The sequence below is a fragment of the Oncorhynchus masou genome, chromosome 17, assembly GCF_036934945.1.
Source record: "Oncorhynchus masou masou isolate Uvic2021 chromosome 17, UVic_Omas_1.1, whole genome shotgun sequence".
Lineage (NCBI taxonomy): Eukaryota > Metazoa > Chordata > Actinopteri > Salmoniformes > Salmonidae > Oncorhynchus > Oncorhynchus masou.
In genome coordinates, this window is record NC_088228.1 from 21,018,705 (window position 1) to 21,036,127 (window position 17,423).

General features: G+C 44.3%; 1 protein-coding gene across 9 annotated transcripts in view; it reads left to right on the plus strand.

The window, feature by feature from the left end:
- Positions 1–9,451: 9,451 nt before the first annotated feature.
- LOC135558687 (astrotactin-1-like) overlaps positions 9,452–17,423 on the plus strand; it is a 247,105-nt gene continuing 239,133 nt past the window's right edge. For all 9 annotated transcript variants that reach the window (XM_064992716.1, XM_064992721.1, XM_064992717.1 and 6 more), the window contains exon 1: positions 9,452–9,963. In XM_064992716.1, the coding sequence (XP_064848788.1) occupies positions 9,669–9,963 (295 nt within the window). In that variant the 5' untranslated portion in view covers positions 9,452–9,668. The remainder of the gene's footprint in view (positions 9,964–17,423) is intronic.

Below are 17,423 nucleotides of genomic sequence, written 5' to 3' on the forward strand. Positions count from 1 at the left end.
CTTGAGGTGTCAGTACAGACACGGGTTAGATCCCAGGCTGGCCTTGACTGGGAGACCCATGAGCTCTAGCAACTCCTGTGGCGGGCCGGGCGCATGTACGCTGACACGGTCACCAAGTGTTTCCTCCGACACATTGGTGCAGCTGGCTTCCGGGTTAAGCAGGCATTGTGTCAAGAAGCAATGCAGCGTTTCTGGGACGCATGGCTCTCAACCTTCCCCTCTCCTGAGTCCGTATGGGAGTTGCAGCGATTGGACAAGACTGTAACTACCAATTGGATACAATGAAAGAAGAATCTGGGTGAGAATCCACATGCCGGATTGAAGTGGGCCCTACTTTGCCCCCCCTTGGTCTAGATAATTGACATTTAAAGGTAAAACAATGAGATGAGGCTTATGCGGACACCGGCATAGCAGATGTTTTGGTGGTGTTGGAGGTGGAACTATGTTAGAGCCATCAAATTGGTGAGCAGCTGCTCTTGCGATCATTGTCATGAAGCCACACCCGCCCAACGTGTTAGATGTTCAGAACGAGAACATTTAGTTGTATACAAATAATTACACTCAAATTAAAAATCATGACATGAAATAATGAAGATTTATATCATCCTAATTGAGGTGTAGATAACATCTCACATTGCAGTGTTCCAACTTGTAAACAAAGCTGCATGGGATTTCAGTTAATGTGACTCAGTGCAGCCAATAGCAATGTCCGCTTTAGGTATAATGCCAGGAGCCACTGAATTTGACAGCTCTAATGTAGTTGCACCTTCGATACCGCCAAAACAACCACTATACAAATGCCGGCTAAAGCGGATCTGATTGAATAGAGCCCATCATTTGTAAAAATTTGACAACCCGTTTGTAAGCTCTTAAATGATAACACACTCAGACGTTTATCTTTTCCAGTGACGAAGGAATGGAAGTCTCATGGTAGGGTGGGGGTATTTAAAATGGGTCAACTTTGAACAAATATATCTCCTAAGGGTTTTCGCATTCAGGACCAAAAAGGTATTTTCTACTTCTACCATGGGCAAATATGTATAGAAAGTTTGTTTGAATCAAAATGGGTGCCGTCAAAAAGTGATTGAAATCAAATGAAACTACCCAATCGACAAATCCCATGATTGGGCTAAAGGCTTGGGAATTGGAAGTAAGTGACGTGCCCCACAAGGGGCGTTTTCACACCGTGTTCTGTCAAAGCCTATATGACAGGCCGAGATAGCGGCTAGATAGACGTTAACAGTGGAAAAAGTCTTCCCTCTGTCCAAAATGTCCTGTAGGAAGCATAAAACCCTGGATACAGAGCATTGGTAAGGAATTATCTGTTTTCGGTCACACCACTTCTCAAAATCGCACCCCTTATTTTGAGCATGTAGAAGGGGCCTTAACACTCTGGATAGTCTCAATGACTCTGAGAGGGAAGCCTGTCACATCCAGATTTAACCTCTCATGGGCCAGGCGTAGAGGGCCATGGCTTCTGGGTGAGGGTGGAAAATCTTTCCGTTCACTTGGGTCAGCAGATCCCTGCGTAACGGGAGTTGCCAATGCTCACCATGTTAGCAGGAGAATGATGTCCTGAGCTTACCTTCCCTCAAGGGCCTACCGAGATGAGGGATAAGCCGCTGAGGGCCCGTAGGTCTAGAATGAGGCAAACACCTCCCCCTTTTATGAGAACCAGGAAGTAGGGAGTAGAAGCCGAGGTAGCTCTCTGTTGCTGGTATCATCTTGATAGCCCCTTTGCTTAATAGAGAGGAGATTTCCTGCTCTAGTATGCCTGCTGAGTCGCCAGTTGCTACTGATTCCAAAATTCATTTGAAAACTTGTGGTCTCAGAGCAAACTGCACTCTGTTTGCCACTTAGGCTAGATCCAGGGCTTGTGCATGTGCACAAGTTCCCTGTTCTGCAGGTGAGTTGCCCACAGGTTAGTAGGATGCTCGCTCACCAGTGGTGCCCGATGGCGCGAGTCCCCTTTTCATTGTTTTTCGCTCTGTGTCCTTGTCATGATGCCTGGATACAGCAGAGGCTTTTTTATTGAAAAGAGGAGTGTTAACACACTGGAACATGGGGACAATGCATGGTGGCGACTGACAATTTCTCTTCCTGCCCCGGCTGCTTGAACTAGAGCCAGGGGGAGATCCATGGCACAGCACTTGGGGATAGGGTGGATTCTCTGTGTCTTACATGAGAGTGAACACATGAAAATGGGTCCCTGCACAAAGGGAAAGGTTTAAGGAGTACAGATGTGGGGGAGGAGTCTGTGCTCTACCGGACAGGTGGCAGGCCAGAACACGAGCTGAACTGTTGGCCGTTCTGCCGCAGGGGGCATGCCCCTAGGTTGGGCTCCCCCTTCTTCACTGCAGGGGAATTGCCTTCTCCCTGCCACAAAGCTTTGACTTGTGGTGGGGTAGGCCAGGTAGCCATGATTCCCGGATCTACGCGGCAGACAGAAGTTGAAAGCTTCGCACCTTTAGAGGTTTAACCTTCTGCCGCATGGCAGCGACAACAAACAGTTCCTTTGGCTCGACAGGAGCGTCAAGGAAATCGGCTTTCTTCTTGTCCAACAGGCTGGACAGGTTGAGCCACAAGGCTCTCTCCCCTACCACTGCAAGACTCATGGCACTGCCACAGCCTTGAATGGCGCTTCTGGAAGCTTCGAGGTTGAGGTTTCATCCAAAAGGACTGTGTTTAGCTTGCCAATCGATAGGGGATTGTGTATATCTAGCATGAAATTGCCCTAGTAAGCCAGTAGTACGGGCGTAACATTCATCGATAGGACAGAACAGCAGATATGTATATCTTTTTGTAGATAGACGCGGAGAATTAGTCCGTCTTACCAGGGAGAGAAGTGCCTGTCATTGATGATGGTGGCTTGTTGAGGCCCAGCTCATCCATGTCCTTGGCATTCATGTTGCCGTGTGATGCTAGCTACAACAGGAGATGAAAGAATAAAGCGGTGAAGCAAATTCTTACCCTTTCGGTAAAGTCACCCAACCCAAAAGACATAGAGCTGATAACCCTGCACTTGGCGGTGTGCAGGGTTACCTTAACGTCACACTGTGAACAGTTAAACAGGAAACAGATCAAGTCATTGTCAGGATTTGGCCAGGGTTGTTCCGGGTTTTGGTCACTAGATGCCCCCATTGTGCTTTTTGACCTTATGTTTTTTCCCTTGTTCCCCATTATTATTTGCACCTGTGCCTCGTTTTCCCCTGATTGTATTTAAACCCTTAGTTTCCCTCAGTTCTGTGCTCTGTGTTTGTATGTTAGCACCCAGCCCTAGTGTTCTATGTATTCTTGTCGTTTCCGGTGGATGCTCTTGTGGAATTCTGTTTTTGTTTTTGAGTATCTCTTGAGGCTTTTTTGTGCTATACCTACCACCTTTTGGATTTGCCATTTTGTATTGAAGGACTTCTCCTTTTTTACTTTATTAAATACACCGTCTTAAGTACTGCTGTGTCTGCCTCATCTTCTGGGTTCTGCTGACTATTCGTGGCTCAGTTGGTTAAGTGACTGTTTCTCACTCCGGAGACCCAGGTTCGTAACCGGGTCCTGACAGTCATGCTGAGGAGAGCTAAGTAGAACTTTTCTGTGAGGAAGAGAGGAGGGAATGATCAGAGGGCAGGCAAGCGGCTTTTTATAGTGCTGTCAAGACAACTGGAAACTCTGGGGAATAAAACAAGGTCAAATTATGAAGTCAGTGATCTTCAGGTCGGAAAGTCGGAGTTCTAGAAAGATGCCAAAGTTTCCGAATTTGGAATTCAGAGTTCGATGACCGTTCAAACAATTTTTACCAGTCTGAGCTCTTATTTTGAAAGCGGCATTAGTATGAGGGAAGGAGCTCCCTCATCCTCCACTTACCTGTCTCCGACAGGCACGTATGATTGGTCTTTCGAGCTACTAAGGAGATTCTGGTAAATCCCACTGTGAGATGTTGAAACAAATAATTGAAAGGGAACTAAATTATTATACGGTAGGTCTTGTGTGGGCTTGATAAGGAGGCAACATGCGGATTCTATTTTAACCACCCAATATAGACAACGTTGGATCAGTGCTGCTTTTGAAATGAACACTACTTGTCCCCTGAACAAATGAGGGATTAAAGCAGAGAACTGTAGTACATTAGATGGTTGATTGGAGGAAGTGAGCTGTTGACAGCAACACATTGAAATCCAAGGGATATATTTGTCTTTTTCTCAAAGCTGAGATGTATCCACCCACAGTTGTCTATATATTTAGAACTGTTAGGCTTTTTGTGTATTGGACAGCAAGAGCCTTTCCCAAGCATAAAATACTAATGCCAGCCTAATAATATTCATGTTTCATATAATATCCCTTATTCTCAGATGGCAGTTGGCATACCAACTGAACAAGCTTCTCTTGAGCCAAGAGTCTTGGCTCCTAGTTATATTTCCAGAATGTCAATTATCTTTCCTTCTTGGCCTTGATAGAATAAGCTCAAACTCAGTTTGGGTTTAGAGCGATTCAGTTGTATTTTTGTTAAATAAATGTCTCCACCTCCTTGCATAGCAATATATTTTTTAAGCTGTAATGTTGCCCTGAAATGTTTGTGCTAGTTTCGTCAATGTGTGATATTTCACATAGATTTCTGAAGTGTTATGAGTCGCATAAGACAGTCATTTAAATGAACTTAAATACTTACAGGTATTTACATTTTATCTCAGAATTTACTCGATAAACACAGCACGGTAAGAGTGGCTGTAGGGATATTTCCTCCAATAGATAATAAATCAAATAAAGGTGGATGTAGCCTGGTGATTAAGATCATTGGGCCAGTAACAAAACGTTTGCTGGTTCAAATCCCTGACCAACTAGGTGAAACATCTGACCATGTGCCCTTTGAGCAAGGCACATAACCCTAAATGCTTCTATAAGTCGCTGTGGATAAGAGTGTCTACTAAATTACTAAGATGTAAAATGTAGAAACAAGCTTGTGTCAATACCTCTGTCTCCTTGGTCTATTGCCCTCCCAATGTCATGGCAATAAGACAATTAAGGTGTATAAATATGTAAATATGTCAACATCTCAGAAGGAGTTGGGTAATGACATTTTCTGCCCTCATTTGGCTAATCCCCAAGTCACCCCCAAATTAGAAACCTTAATGACAACCAATAAGCCACAGATGGTCAAACTCCAGGGTACACAAGCCTTCTGATCTTTCTGCTTCTTGTGGCATCATTTTACATGCCAACAATACATTACCTTGCCAGATGCTATTGGCCCAAGGGGGTGATCATGCCCATAACTAGAAGGTCAGGCCTTTGTGGTATGTTTAAGGGAGCTCTTGCAACCCCTTCTACACTCTGAGAGTGGGTTGCTTGGAGACTCAGGTAATCCATCCGGGGAGGCCATGTGGCAGATGTATCCCATTGCAATTCGTCTTCTGAAGTTGACATATAAAAAATTCAAAGGGTACAATCTCTTGAGAGGGAGCTGGCAAGCTTCCATTTTGAATGAGGACACTGTTTAAAGGGCTAGTTGACTCAAATTTGTTTTTTGCTAATCCTTTTTTTATTTTAGCAGTCATGGGCCAGGAACCACTGTAAATACAGGCTTTCATTATTTTTGCTCCAGGCTCTGCCACAATGGGCAAATCTAGCCACTCTCTAAATCAGTAATATTGACCAGAACTTAAACTGGTTGTAGAGTTCACTCAAAAATGTTATATTGCATGTTAATCTTTGTGTTATTATTGTTTAAGGCAGGTGTCTCAGGTCACCCAATTATAATAATCTTAGTCGTTGCTGTACCGTATTTGTTCATAGTCTTTTTCCAGTTGCTACTCAAAGTGAGTACTATTCTGAAAGGGAATAGCATGTCAGTCTCATAAAACTTCAACGTATTCTGGTGGAGAAAACCTCATTATATATCTGGATTAAATATTAATGCCCATAACATATTTATATATTACCACTAGGTTTTATGAAAATGCAGCGATTTGGTTAACAATCTGAAATGTCTAATTGAGTTCTATCCTTATTTTTAGGTATTTCAAGGATTTTGCTTTTTTTTTTTTACTCAAATGGTTTAAGACCCATAAGACATAGTGGTTATATGTACTTTTTCTGAAAAATACACTTGCTGTTGGCTACACATTTTACATACCTAGTGGCATTATATTTTTGAAGAAGTTGAGGTGTAGATATAGGTTTGATAGCAAATGAAACACCCAATTTATTTGGTAGTCAAAATGAACCATGTAAATAACAGGATATAAATGAGAACAGAGTAGCCTACTGTATTGGTTAAGGTTTGAGAACAAAATCAAATTATCTCATTATAGCAAGCACACAAATGAGTAATTATTAGATTTAAAGAAACACTTTCATCTCCCAGATTCATTTTCACTGATGAAAGAGTTTTCATTTCAATAACTACTGTAAATCCCTCTTAATAACCAAATCAATGACACTCCAGAGTGTTACTGTAGAAAATACAAACCTCAATAGTTGATGCTGGTACTGCTCATCTCCAGGAGTGTGCAATATAAAGGACAGCAATAATCCACAAACTGTCTGTGTCTCAAATGGCCCCCTTTTCTCTTAATAGTGCAGTACTTTTGATCAGGGTACAAAGGGCCCTGGTCAAAAGTAGTGCACTATATACGGAATAGGGTGCCATTTGGGACATACAGTGCATTCAGAAAGTATTCAGACTACATTCCCTTATTTTCCCACATTTTGTTAAATTACAGGCTTATTCTACAATGGATTAAATAAAAAATGTTCCTCGTAAATCTACACACAATTCCCCACAATGAAAAAAAAACTGATTTTACTGTAAGAAATGTACTTGTGGTAGATTTAGTTTATATTGGAAAAGGCACACACCTGTCTATATAAGGTCCCACAGTTGACAGTGCATGTCAGAGCAAAAACCAAGCCATGAGGTCGAAGGAATTGTCCGTAGAACTCAGAGACAGGATTGTGTCGAAGCACAGATCTGGGGAAGGGTAAAAAATTCTGCAGCATTGAAGGTCCCCAAGAACACAGCGGCTACATCATTCTTATGCAAGGACAGATGCTGGGAGACGAGAAGCAAGTACAGGGAGTGAACATTTAATAAATAACTGACATGAAACAAACAAGGACAGCGTCTAAACAGGGAAAATACAATGACAATAATGCTGACATGGGGATCAAACTGAGGAACAGACAGATATAGGAGGGGCAATCAACAAAGTAATGGAGTTCAGGTGAATCCAAAGAAGTGAAGGTGCGCGTAACGATTGTGACAGGTGTGCGTAATGATGGGCAGCCTGGCGCCTCGAGCGCAGCCTGGGGCCTCGAGCGCCAGGGAGGGGGGCGTCCCATCTAGGTGAGCCTGACAGGCCGGCTGATTCATGGGAGCCGGACGAGCAGGCTGAGGCTGGGGAAGCCCGACGAGCCGGCTGAGGCATGCGAGCCTGACGAGCCGGATGAGGTGTGGGAGCCTGACAAGCCAGATGAGGCGGCAGAGGCATGAAAGCCTGACGATCCCACCGAAGCGTGGGAGCCTAACAAGCAGGCCGAGGGCGTGGGAGCCTCACGAGTTGGCTAAGGTATGGGGCGGGAGTCTGATGAGTCGGCTGAGGCGTGGGGTGGGAGCCTGCTGAGCCAACCGAGGCAAGAAAACCTCTTGAGCCAGCTAAGGCCTGGAAGCCTGACGAGGTGAAGTGGTGAAGTGGCCAGACTGAAGCCACTCCTCAGTAAAAGGCACATGATAGACTGCTTGGAGTTTGCCAAAAGGCACCTAAAGGACTCTCAGAGAATGAGAAACAAAATTCTCTGGTCTGATGAAACCAAGATTGAACTTTGGCCTGAATTCCAAGCGTCACATCTATAGGAAACTAGGCACATCCCTACGGTGAAGCATGGTGGCGGCAACATCGTGCTGTGAGGATGTTTTTCAGTGCAGGTGTAACCGATGTGAAATGGCTAACTAGTTAGCGGTGGTGCGCGCTAATAGCGTTTCAATCGGTGACATCACTTGCTCTGAGACCTTGAAGTAGTTGTTCCCCTTGCTCTGCAAGGGCTGTGGCTTTTGTGGCTCGATGGGTAATGATGCTTCGGGGGTGGCTGTTGTTGATATGTGCAGAGGGTCCCTGGTTCGAGCCCAGGTTGGGGTGAGGAGAGGGATGGAAGCTATACTGTCACTCAGGGACTGGGAGACTAGTCAGGACCAAAGGAAAGATGAACGGAGCAAAGATCTCTGACCTGCTCCAGAGAGCTTAGGACCTCAGACTGGAGTGAAGGTTCACCTTCCAACTGGACAATGACCCTAAGCAGACAGCCAAGGCAAGGCAGACATGGCTTCGGGAACGAGTTTCTGAATGTCCTTGAGTGGCCTAGCCAGAACCCGGACTTGAACCCCATCAAACATCTCTGGAGAGACGTAAAAATAGCTGTGCAGTGAGGCTCCCCATCCAACCTGACAGAGTTTGAGTGGATCTGCAGAGAAGAATGTGAGAAACTCCCCAAAAACATGTGTAGATTGATGAGGGGGAAAACAAGATTTAATTCATTTTAGAATAAGGCTGTAACGTAACAAAATGTTGAAAAGGTCAAGGGGTCTGAATACTTTCCGAATGTACTGTATATAGTGTATACTGTAAAAACCTTCCCATGTGACATGTGTTGCTGAAAGATCTCCCAAAAATATTGGATATCAAAAACCGGAGATGGTGATAGTGGTGTTGCTGTCATGCTCTCTCCCACCCTCAGAGCTCAATTATGGTGCAGGTCAGAGTTGGAAATGAATTGTACGGCCTTTAATCACAGAACCACTATACCACTATACTGTTTGAGCCTTGCTCGACTGCTGGAAGAAGCTCAAGACTACACAGGGAGATCATTCTTAGACCCAGACTTTGTGCCCTCTCTCCCTCTCTGCACCTGCCACTCGCCTCATCACCAGATGCGCTCAGTTGCTCTTGTTTTTCTACTCCTATGTGCAAAACCCCATGCAAACTTTATTTTCTTTGAATATTGATGACTCCACTCTTGCAAGTCTCATGCAACCATCCCATTAATAAATGCATGGTGTCTGTGATAGCTCTAGTTATGTTTTGTCTATTATTCAGTCCTCCTGACATTCATTGAATGTTTACTTTTAATTTTTCAAATCGGGTGACCTAGTGTACTGGAGATAACTCTGTTTTGACAGGGCAGATGCTGTAATAAAACCCAGGGCTGATGTTTATTTATTTTGATTAATACTGACAGTTTGTTTGGTCCATCGCAAGTCATCACAATATGTGGGCAGATAGCGACTGAATACAGGTTATTACTGTAGCCTGTAACAAACACCTATAAACGTATTGGCGCGCAAATACAGTCGACTATCCCATATTGCACTAGTGGGCTCCCAGATGAGCAACATATTCAATGGCTTGATTTGGGTATTTCCAATAAAGGGGTCAGTGGTACTGCGCATTTTTGCCTTTCCCGCTATCATATAACTCATGCGCTGCATTGAAATGATCAAAAATCATCTTTAACCATGTGACAGAGGGATTTGGGGATTTATGCGAAATAAGCGCAATTTATTTTCCGAACAAAACAACCCGGAAATGTGTGCTTTGCCAGCGCATTCCCCCTCGCTCCTCTTCCTCTCGGTATTGAAGTGAAGCCCTCGAACAGAAAGGAGACGGGGATACGAAGTAGCGGTGATGCGGGGCATGATGGGTCTGAGATTGCTTGTCTCACTCGCATGGATTCTTGCCTTCAAATCTGCTAATATTCAAGGTGTGAATGCCGACGAGGATCAGTCCCAAGATATGGAATGCAAAATGAAAAGCGTCACCGTGTCTGCGTTGCCGTTTTTGAGAGAAAACGACCTGAGCATCATGCATAGTCCGTCGGCCTCCGAGCCCAAGCTTCTGTTCTCCGTCAGAAATGATTTCCCGGGAGAAATAGTCGTCGTGGACGATCTAGAAAACACTGAACTCCCCTTTTTCGTCCTAGGTGAGTTCGGATGATAGGCTGCAGTCTTGATGTTCAGTACCCCCACTTGCCCATGTTTCATAAACGGTCTATTATTGTGATTGGAAGATTATATCTGCCATGTCCATTATTACACGTGAGATGAGTTTGTGCAATATAATACACACTAGGCCTGGCTAAGATTGCTATATGCTATAATCATTTCCACGGTGTACTTTGAGTTGGCTGCATGACGATAATGAACCTACTTCAATTGCTTTTTAGAACTATAGACACATGCATGGCAAACATAATCGAGCATAATGACTAGTAATACTGAAATTACAATGCCATATTAACAAAAACATAGCTGGTTTCAAGGTTATGTGCTACCAATCATTAGCATTGATGGCTGAAAGTACAGGACGCGAGCATATTGATAATAATAGTATAGCCTACTACAGTATATCCACTCAAGTAAGGAAGGACTGTATGTAAGGAATGTATGTGAAAATATTAAATATTTGCGATCCTATTACCTCACTGAGATGAATAGACATATTATATGTGTTTACAAGCTGGTGGAGTTAACAGGTGTAGCACTATATCACTACAACCGGTGTTCTTTACCATGTATAGACTGGCCTACTGTACATATTCTCCATAGTTTTACAGTTTTCAGATGGTAGACTCAGCTCTGTAGAATAGCCTTTATTGATACCCACTCCGTATATACAACAAAATATACGTTTCAATAATGTTCCTTTTTACATGTTCACAAGTTTAGGCAATGTTTTTTTTTGAACAAACTCAAGAATGCTTTGAGAGGGAAAGAACATAAGCAGAGTGAGTGGCGTTCACTTCAGAACTCTGGCTGCTGTCCATGGTGCTGATTAGAGAAGCGCACAACTGCTATAGTTCTATGGGACTCTGAATGTGGACTGTCCTTTCATGTGGCAGGACTGTGCAGTGAGGTAGTGTGATATGGGACTAGGTATGCATCCCAAATGGCACCTGTGCCTTCAGAAAGTATTCATACGCCTGCACTTATTCCACATTTTGTTGTGTTACAGCCTGAATTCAAAATGGATTAAATAAACCCCCCCCCCATAGATTTTCAAGTAGATTTAAGTGAAAACTGTAACTTGACCACTCAGGAACATTCACTGTCTTCTTGGTAAGCAACTCTAAGTGTATATTTGGTACTGTGTTTTATTGTTATTGTCCTACTGAAAGGTGAATTGATCTCCCAGTGTCTGGGACAGACTGAACCAGATTTTCCTCTTCGATTTAGCCTAAGTCAAGCTTGTATTGGATTTGACCCAAATATAACAGTATACTTACTTTAGTGTCTTGTTGCAAACAAACTTATTTTCACTCTGTCAATTAGGTTAGTATTGTGGAGTAACTACAATGTTGTCAATCCATCCTCAGTTTTCTCCTATCACAGCATTAAACTCTGTTTTAAAGTCACCATTGGCCTCATGGTGAAATCTCTGAAAAGTGTCCTTCCTCTCTGACAACTGAGTTAGAAAGGACGCCTGTATCTTTGTAGTGACTGGGTGTCCAAGTGTAACCACCCAAAGCATAATTAATAACTATACCATAATCAAAGGGATTTTCAATGTCTGCTTTTCAATTTCTTTACCCATCTACAAACAGGTGTCCTTTGCAAGGTATTGGGAAACCTCCGTGGTCTTTGTGGTTGAATCTGTGTTTGAAATTCACTGCTTGACTGAGGGACCGTACAGATAATTGTATGTGTGGGGTACAGAGATGAGGTTGTCATTCAAAAATCATGTTAAACACTGTTAAAGTCCATGCAACTTAAACGTTTTTATTAATTTGTAAAAATGTCAAAAAACATAATTCCACTTTGACATTATGGGGTGTTGTGTGTAGGCCATTGACCAACAAAATCTCAATTTAATACATTTTCAGTTAAGGCTGTAACACAACAAAATGTGGAAAAAGTCAAGGGATGTGAATACTTTCTGATGGCACTACTTTCATGGACCCTGCTCATAGGTAGTGTCATGGTTCCACCTGTCACCAGAGGGAGGTAGAGACCGCCATAGAGACATTAACGACACTCTGGTGTGTCCAATTTACTCATTATGATTTCCATGTTAAAAGAAGTGTGGTTTCTGTTGTCCTTTGCAGAAGCTTGAATTGTTTACCGTGTGCGTTCGTTTCCTGAGTGCGTTCGTTTCCTGAGTGAGTTTTCGAAACTTAACGTTTGCTGTTTTTCTGTGATCCTGCAGCTACCGTTTCTCAGTCAAGTATTATGTTTATTCTTAACCACTGATTCCTCATCTGATCTCTTCTCTGGACCTGGGTCTCAATCTTACCACGTCACAGCAAGATTCTGCCTCAACATGGACCCGGCAGAGATCACCCAGATTCAGAATGCTATAACCCAACAAGGAGCAATGCTGGGGCAGCAGCAAGAACAAATATCCCAAATATCAGAGAACCTCCAGGCACTTACCAATTCCCTCTAACCACGGGCCCAACCCTAACCCAGGAGGAGGCAATGCCCAAGTCTCATCGCCCAGTGCTGCAGGCGTTGCCGTAGTTCCTCTAGGGAACCTGCACTGGGAGCCCAAGATCCCAGCCCCCGAGCAGTATGACGGCCACCCTGGAGAATGCAAGGGGTTCCTTACTCAGTGCTTTCTGGTGTTTGAGCTACAGTCCTCCTCATTCCACACCCATTGGGCCATGATTGCCTACATCATCTCTCTACTCTCGGGCAATGCCCTGGCGTGTGCAACTGCAGTGTGGGAACAGCAGCCACCATCCTGCAGCTCCACATTAGCCTTCACTGCAGAGTTGTGATGAGCCTTCATCTACTCGGCGGACGAGAAGCGCCAAGCCGACTGATCAACCTCCACCAAGAGGCTAGACCAGTGGCTGACTTTGCCATTGAGTTTCGCATCCTTGCCAGAGAGTGGGTGAAATACCGAGGGTCTGTCTAACTCCATCAAGGATGAACTGGCTGCTCGGGAACTGGGAGAGCACCTCAAGTCCCTGATAATGCTGGCCATCAGGATTGACAAACGCATTCGAGAAAGTGTGAGACAGCTCCTCTTTTGACACCACCACTGTATCCCGGTTTCCGGAGCACCCCACACCCCTTTAGACCAGCATTGAGGAGCCCAGACAGCTGAGACGCACACGTCTGAGCCCACTGGAACGTGACAAGTGTATGTGGAGGTCTCGGCCATCTCCGTTCTACATGCCCATAGTTGATGGGAAATGCCTGGGCTTGCCAGGACAAGGGGAGACCCTGACAAACTGTTACTCCCCAGCTATCCCGTCACCGTCTGACGCTACCAGCAACCCTCCATTGGGACAACCGTCAGCACCACATTCAAGCCTTTGTGGACTACGGAGCCGCGAATAATTTCAGTGACCAAGACTTCGCCAGAGAATTACAAATCCCCTCCATGAAATGTCCCACCCCTCTGCAGATTCAAGCCCTCGATGGACGCCCCATCGGCTCCGGCCAGGTGGAATATCAGACCGAGCCCATTCTACTGCAGGTTGGGTTCCCGAGAACCCCCTTATCCTTGGGTACCCCTGGCTAGTGCTACATAACCCACTATTCTCCTGGTCCACAGGACACCTACAAGACTGGGGTAAGAACTGCCAGACTAAATGACTAAGACCCCCACCAAGAGCCTCGTTGTGTTCCCCGGTGTCTATTGAAGACCAAGACTTTTCCGCTCTCCTTCCTGAGTACTTCAACCTCCGGGAGGCCTTCAGTAAGAGGCAATCCGCCACCCTCCCTCTTCATCAACCATACGACTGTGCCATAGAACTCCTACCCAGCTCCACCCCTCCCCGTGGCCATCTGTACTCCCTCTCGACCCCTGAAGCAGCAGTCATGAACAAATACATCCAGGTGTCATTGGAGGAAGGTTTCATTCACTCCTCTACATCCACAGTGGGTCAGGATTCTTCTTTGTGGGAAAGGATGGAGTTCTGCGTCCCTGCATCAATTACAGAAGGCTGAACAGGATTACGATTAAGAATCGTTACCCCCTACCCCTGATGTCCGCCACACTGGAGTTGGCCCATGGGGCCCAATTCTTCACCAAACTGGACCTCCGCAATGCTTACAATCTGATGAGAATCAGGGAGGGAGATTAATGGAAAACTGCCTTAAACACCCAAGTTGCCACTGAGTATTTAGTCATGCCCTTCAGATTATCGAACTCACCGGCAGTCTTCCAAGCATTGGTCAATGACACGCTTAGGGATATGTTGAAGCGGTTTGTCTTTGTTTACCTCGCGACAACCTGATCTTCTCCAAGACCCTTCCAGAATACATCCTGCATGTTCGCCAAGTCCTGAGACTCTTCCTGCAGAGTCAAATATACATCAAGATAGAGAAGTGTGAGTTACATGTATCCCAAGTTTCCTTCCTGGGCCACATTATCTCTATCGTCAGCATCCAAATGGACCCCGTAAAGGTAAGGGCTGTCACCGACTGGCCCCATCCTGCCTCACTCAAACAGGTCCAGTGGTTCCTCTGGTTTGCCAGACTTCCCCAGGACATTGTCTCGGATCGTGGGCCCCAGTTTGTCACACGGTATTGGAAAGTCTTCTGCTCCCTGTTGGGGGCGTCGGTGAGTCTCTCCTTGGGACTCCACCCACAGTTGAATGGGTAAATGGAGCAGGCCAACCAGGAGCCTGAGAAAGTTCCTCCTCTATTTTGTCTCCACCCAGACCAGCAACTGGAGAAAGTTCCTCGTTTGGGATGGAGTATGCTCACAACACACTGCCAAACTCGTAGAGTGGCCAGACGGAAGCCGCTCCTCAGTAAAAGGCACATGACAGTCCACTTGGAGTTTGCCACATGGCACCTAAGGCAGACTAATCAGGACCGAGGGAAAGATGAACGGAGCAAAGTACAGAGAGATCCTGGATGAAAACTTGCTCTAGAGCGTTCAGGACCTCAGACTGGGGCGAAGTTTCACCTTCCAACAGGACAATGACACTAAGCACACAGCCAAGAAAAGGCAGGAGTGGCTTTGGGACAAATCTCTGAATGTCCTTGAGGGGCCCAGTCAGAGCCTGGACTTGAACCCGATCGAACATCTCTGGAGAGACCTGAAAATAGCTGTACAGCAACGCTCCCTATCCAACCTGACAGAGCTTGAGAGGATCTGCAGAGAAGAATGGGAGAAACTCCCCAAATACAGGTGTGCCCAGCTTGTAGCATCATACCCAAGAAAACTCGAGGCTGTAATCGATGCCAAAGGTGCTTCAAAAAGCACTGAGTAAAGGGTCTGAATACTTATGTAAATGTCATATTTCCATTTATAAATTTGCAAACATATCTAAAAATGTTTTTGCTTTGTCATTATGGGTTATTGTGTGTTTAATCCATTTTAGAATAAGGCTTTAATGTAACAAAATGTGAAAAATTGGAGGAGTCTGAGTACTTTCTGAATGCACTGTATAGTGTGATACTATAAAGTGAAGCCTTTGGGGAACAAAATACATTACAAAATTGTATTTGTTCAGAACGCATGGCCAAAAGAGTGAGACAACTCTCTCTTTTTCACATCAGTGGAGGTTGCTGAGGGGACGACGGCTCATAATAATGGCTGGAACGGAGGAAATGGAATGGTATCAAACACATGGAAACCATGAGTTTGATGTATTTGATATCATTCCGCTCCATCCATTACCACAAGCCTGTCCTCCCCAATTAAGGTGCCACCAACCTCCTGTGATCCACACATTAATGGAGTCTGCTCTGTAAGTCACTTTGCACCACATTTGTGGGAGGTAGCACTAACATATCCTACTCAAAACAAGGCATGCGTGCTGTATCGTTGCTGTATTTGCAATCACGTACAGTATTTCCATGCTGTAGTAGGCTTAACAAGTATGTGTGATTGTCATCATCATGTAGTAATGAGTCTGATAGTAGTATGCCTCACTAGTTTGCTTGAGGCAATATTGCTTGAGGCAAAATGGAGTATGACACCACTGTACAATATCCAGGATTTTCTTTTCATAACCCATAATGACAAACTTCCCATTTCCTGCCGGTGACTAGCATACCCATAACATGATGCTGCCACAACAACACTTAAAAATACAGAGGATCAACAACATTGCATTCACTCGACATTACTGGCCTGTATGATAAAGTGAAAAGAAGGAAGCCTGTGTTAAAAAATCCACTTCATATCATCTGTTTTGTTGCAACATGGCCGTTAAGTAATTCTGAAAAATAATTGTAGGTTTTTGGTCAAATCCAATACCACACAACACAGAGTGAAACGCTCTGTACTTTCAAGTATTGTGGTGGCAGCATCATGTTATGGTTATGCTTGTCACCGGCAGGGACTGGAGAGTTTGTCAGGATCAAAATTAATATGAAAGGAGCATAGATTTTTCAGCGGGACAATTACACAAATGTTAATGCCAAAGAGAAACCAGAATGGTTTTCCAAGAGGTTTTGAGTGTTCCTGAATGGTTCAGTCTCAGTCCTGCCTTAAATCAGACACAAGGTTAGAATATTGCTGTCCATCGATCATTCCCATCCAAATTTACTGAGCTTTTTTTGACAAGAACAGTGGATATCTGTATGTTGCCCTAAGAGTTGTGAAAAGTTGGTAGAATCGTATAAAAACATTTTCACAGCTGTAATAGCTGCCAAATGTGCTTCCACCAAGTATTACCTCAAGGGTGTGGGGACATATGCAATTAAGACATAATTCGGTTTTTCTTTCACTTTTTAGATGTCATTTTAAGACAGCAAACTGTGAAGACTGCATTGGGTGTAGACTTTCACCAGGCACTGTATAACACCTTCACTTTATAGCAGATAGAGCTGTAATGTACCTTTGTTCTCAGATGAGCTAATAAAGTCTCCCTTTGGGGGAGAGATTTCTCTGTATTTACTCTGGCAGCCGCTGATCATCCCCATATGCTGAAAGGCACCACATGCAGACTAATTACAAGTCCTAATATGAAATAATGGAATCATTTGGTCCAGGATAACCTACCTTTGGGGAATTCACATTGGTTCACACGATCCCATCATTATGAATATGCATGGGGATTTTTTATTATTACATATTCGCGTGTACACACGTAATTGAGAGCATTTGCAAAGTTGTGCGTGCATCCTGTTATCAATAAATGTTTAGTCCAGAGTTCAGTCACTATCCCAAAGTTGTGGTAAGAAGCCAGTTGGCATTTGAGGATTATTTGACTAAGAATTTATTCTTACCTACCTGCTCCATAAATGACTAGTAACCCACTCCTCTGTGTGCGTTTGCAGTTCTGTACAGTAGGTAGAATGTCCATCCTTACCCGGGCTAGCCAATGTATTGTTTTAATTCCAAATGTTGAACAAAAGCAGCAGAATCTTTCAGTTTATTTTCCCTATTAGTTTTATGATTATGAATAGCAATAGAAATGTGATATCCGTTTTACCATTACTGGGTTTTACACAGATTTAAAGGTAATCAGTA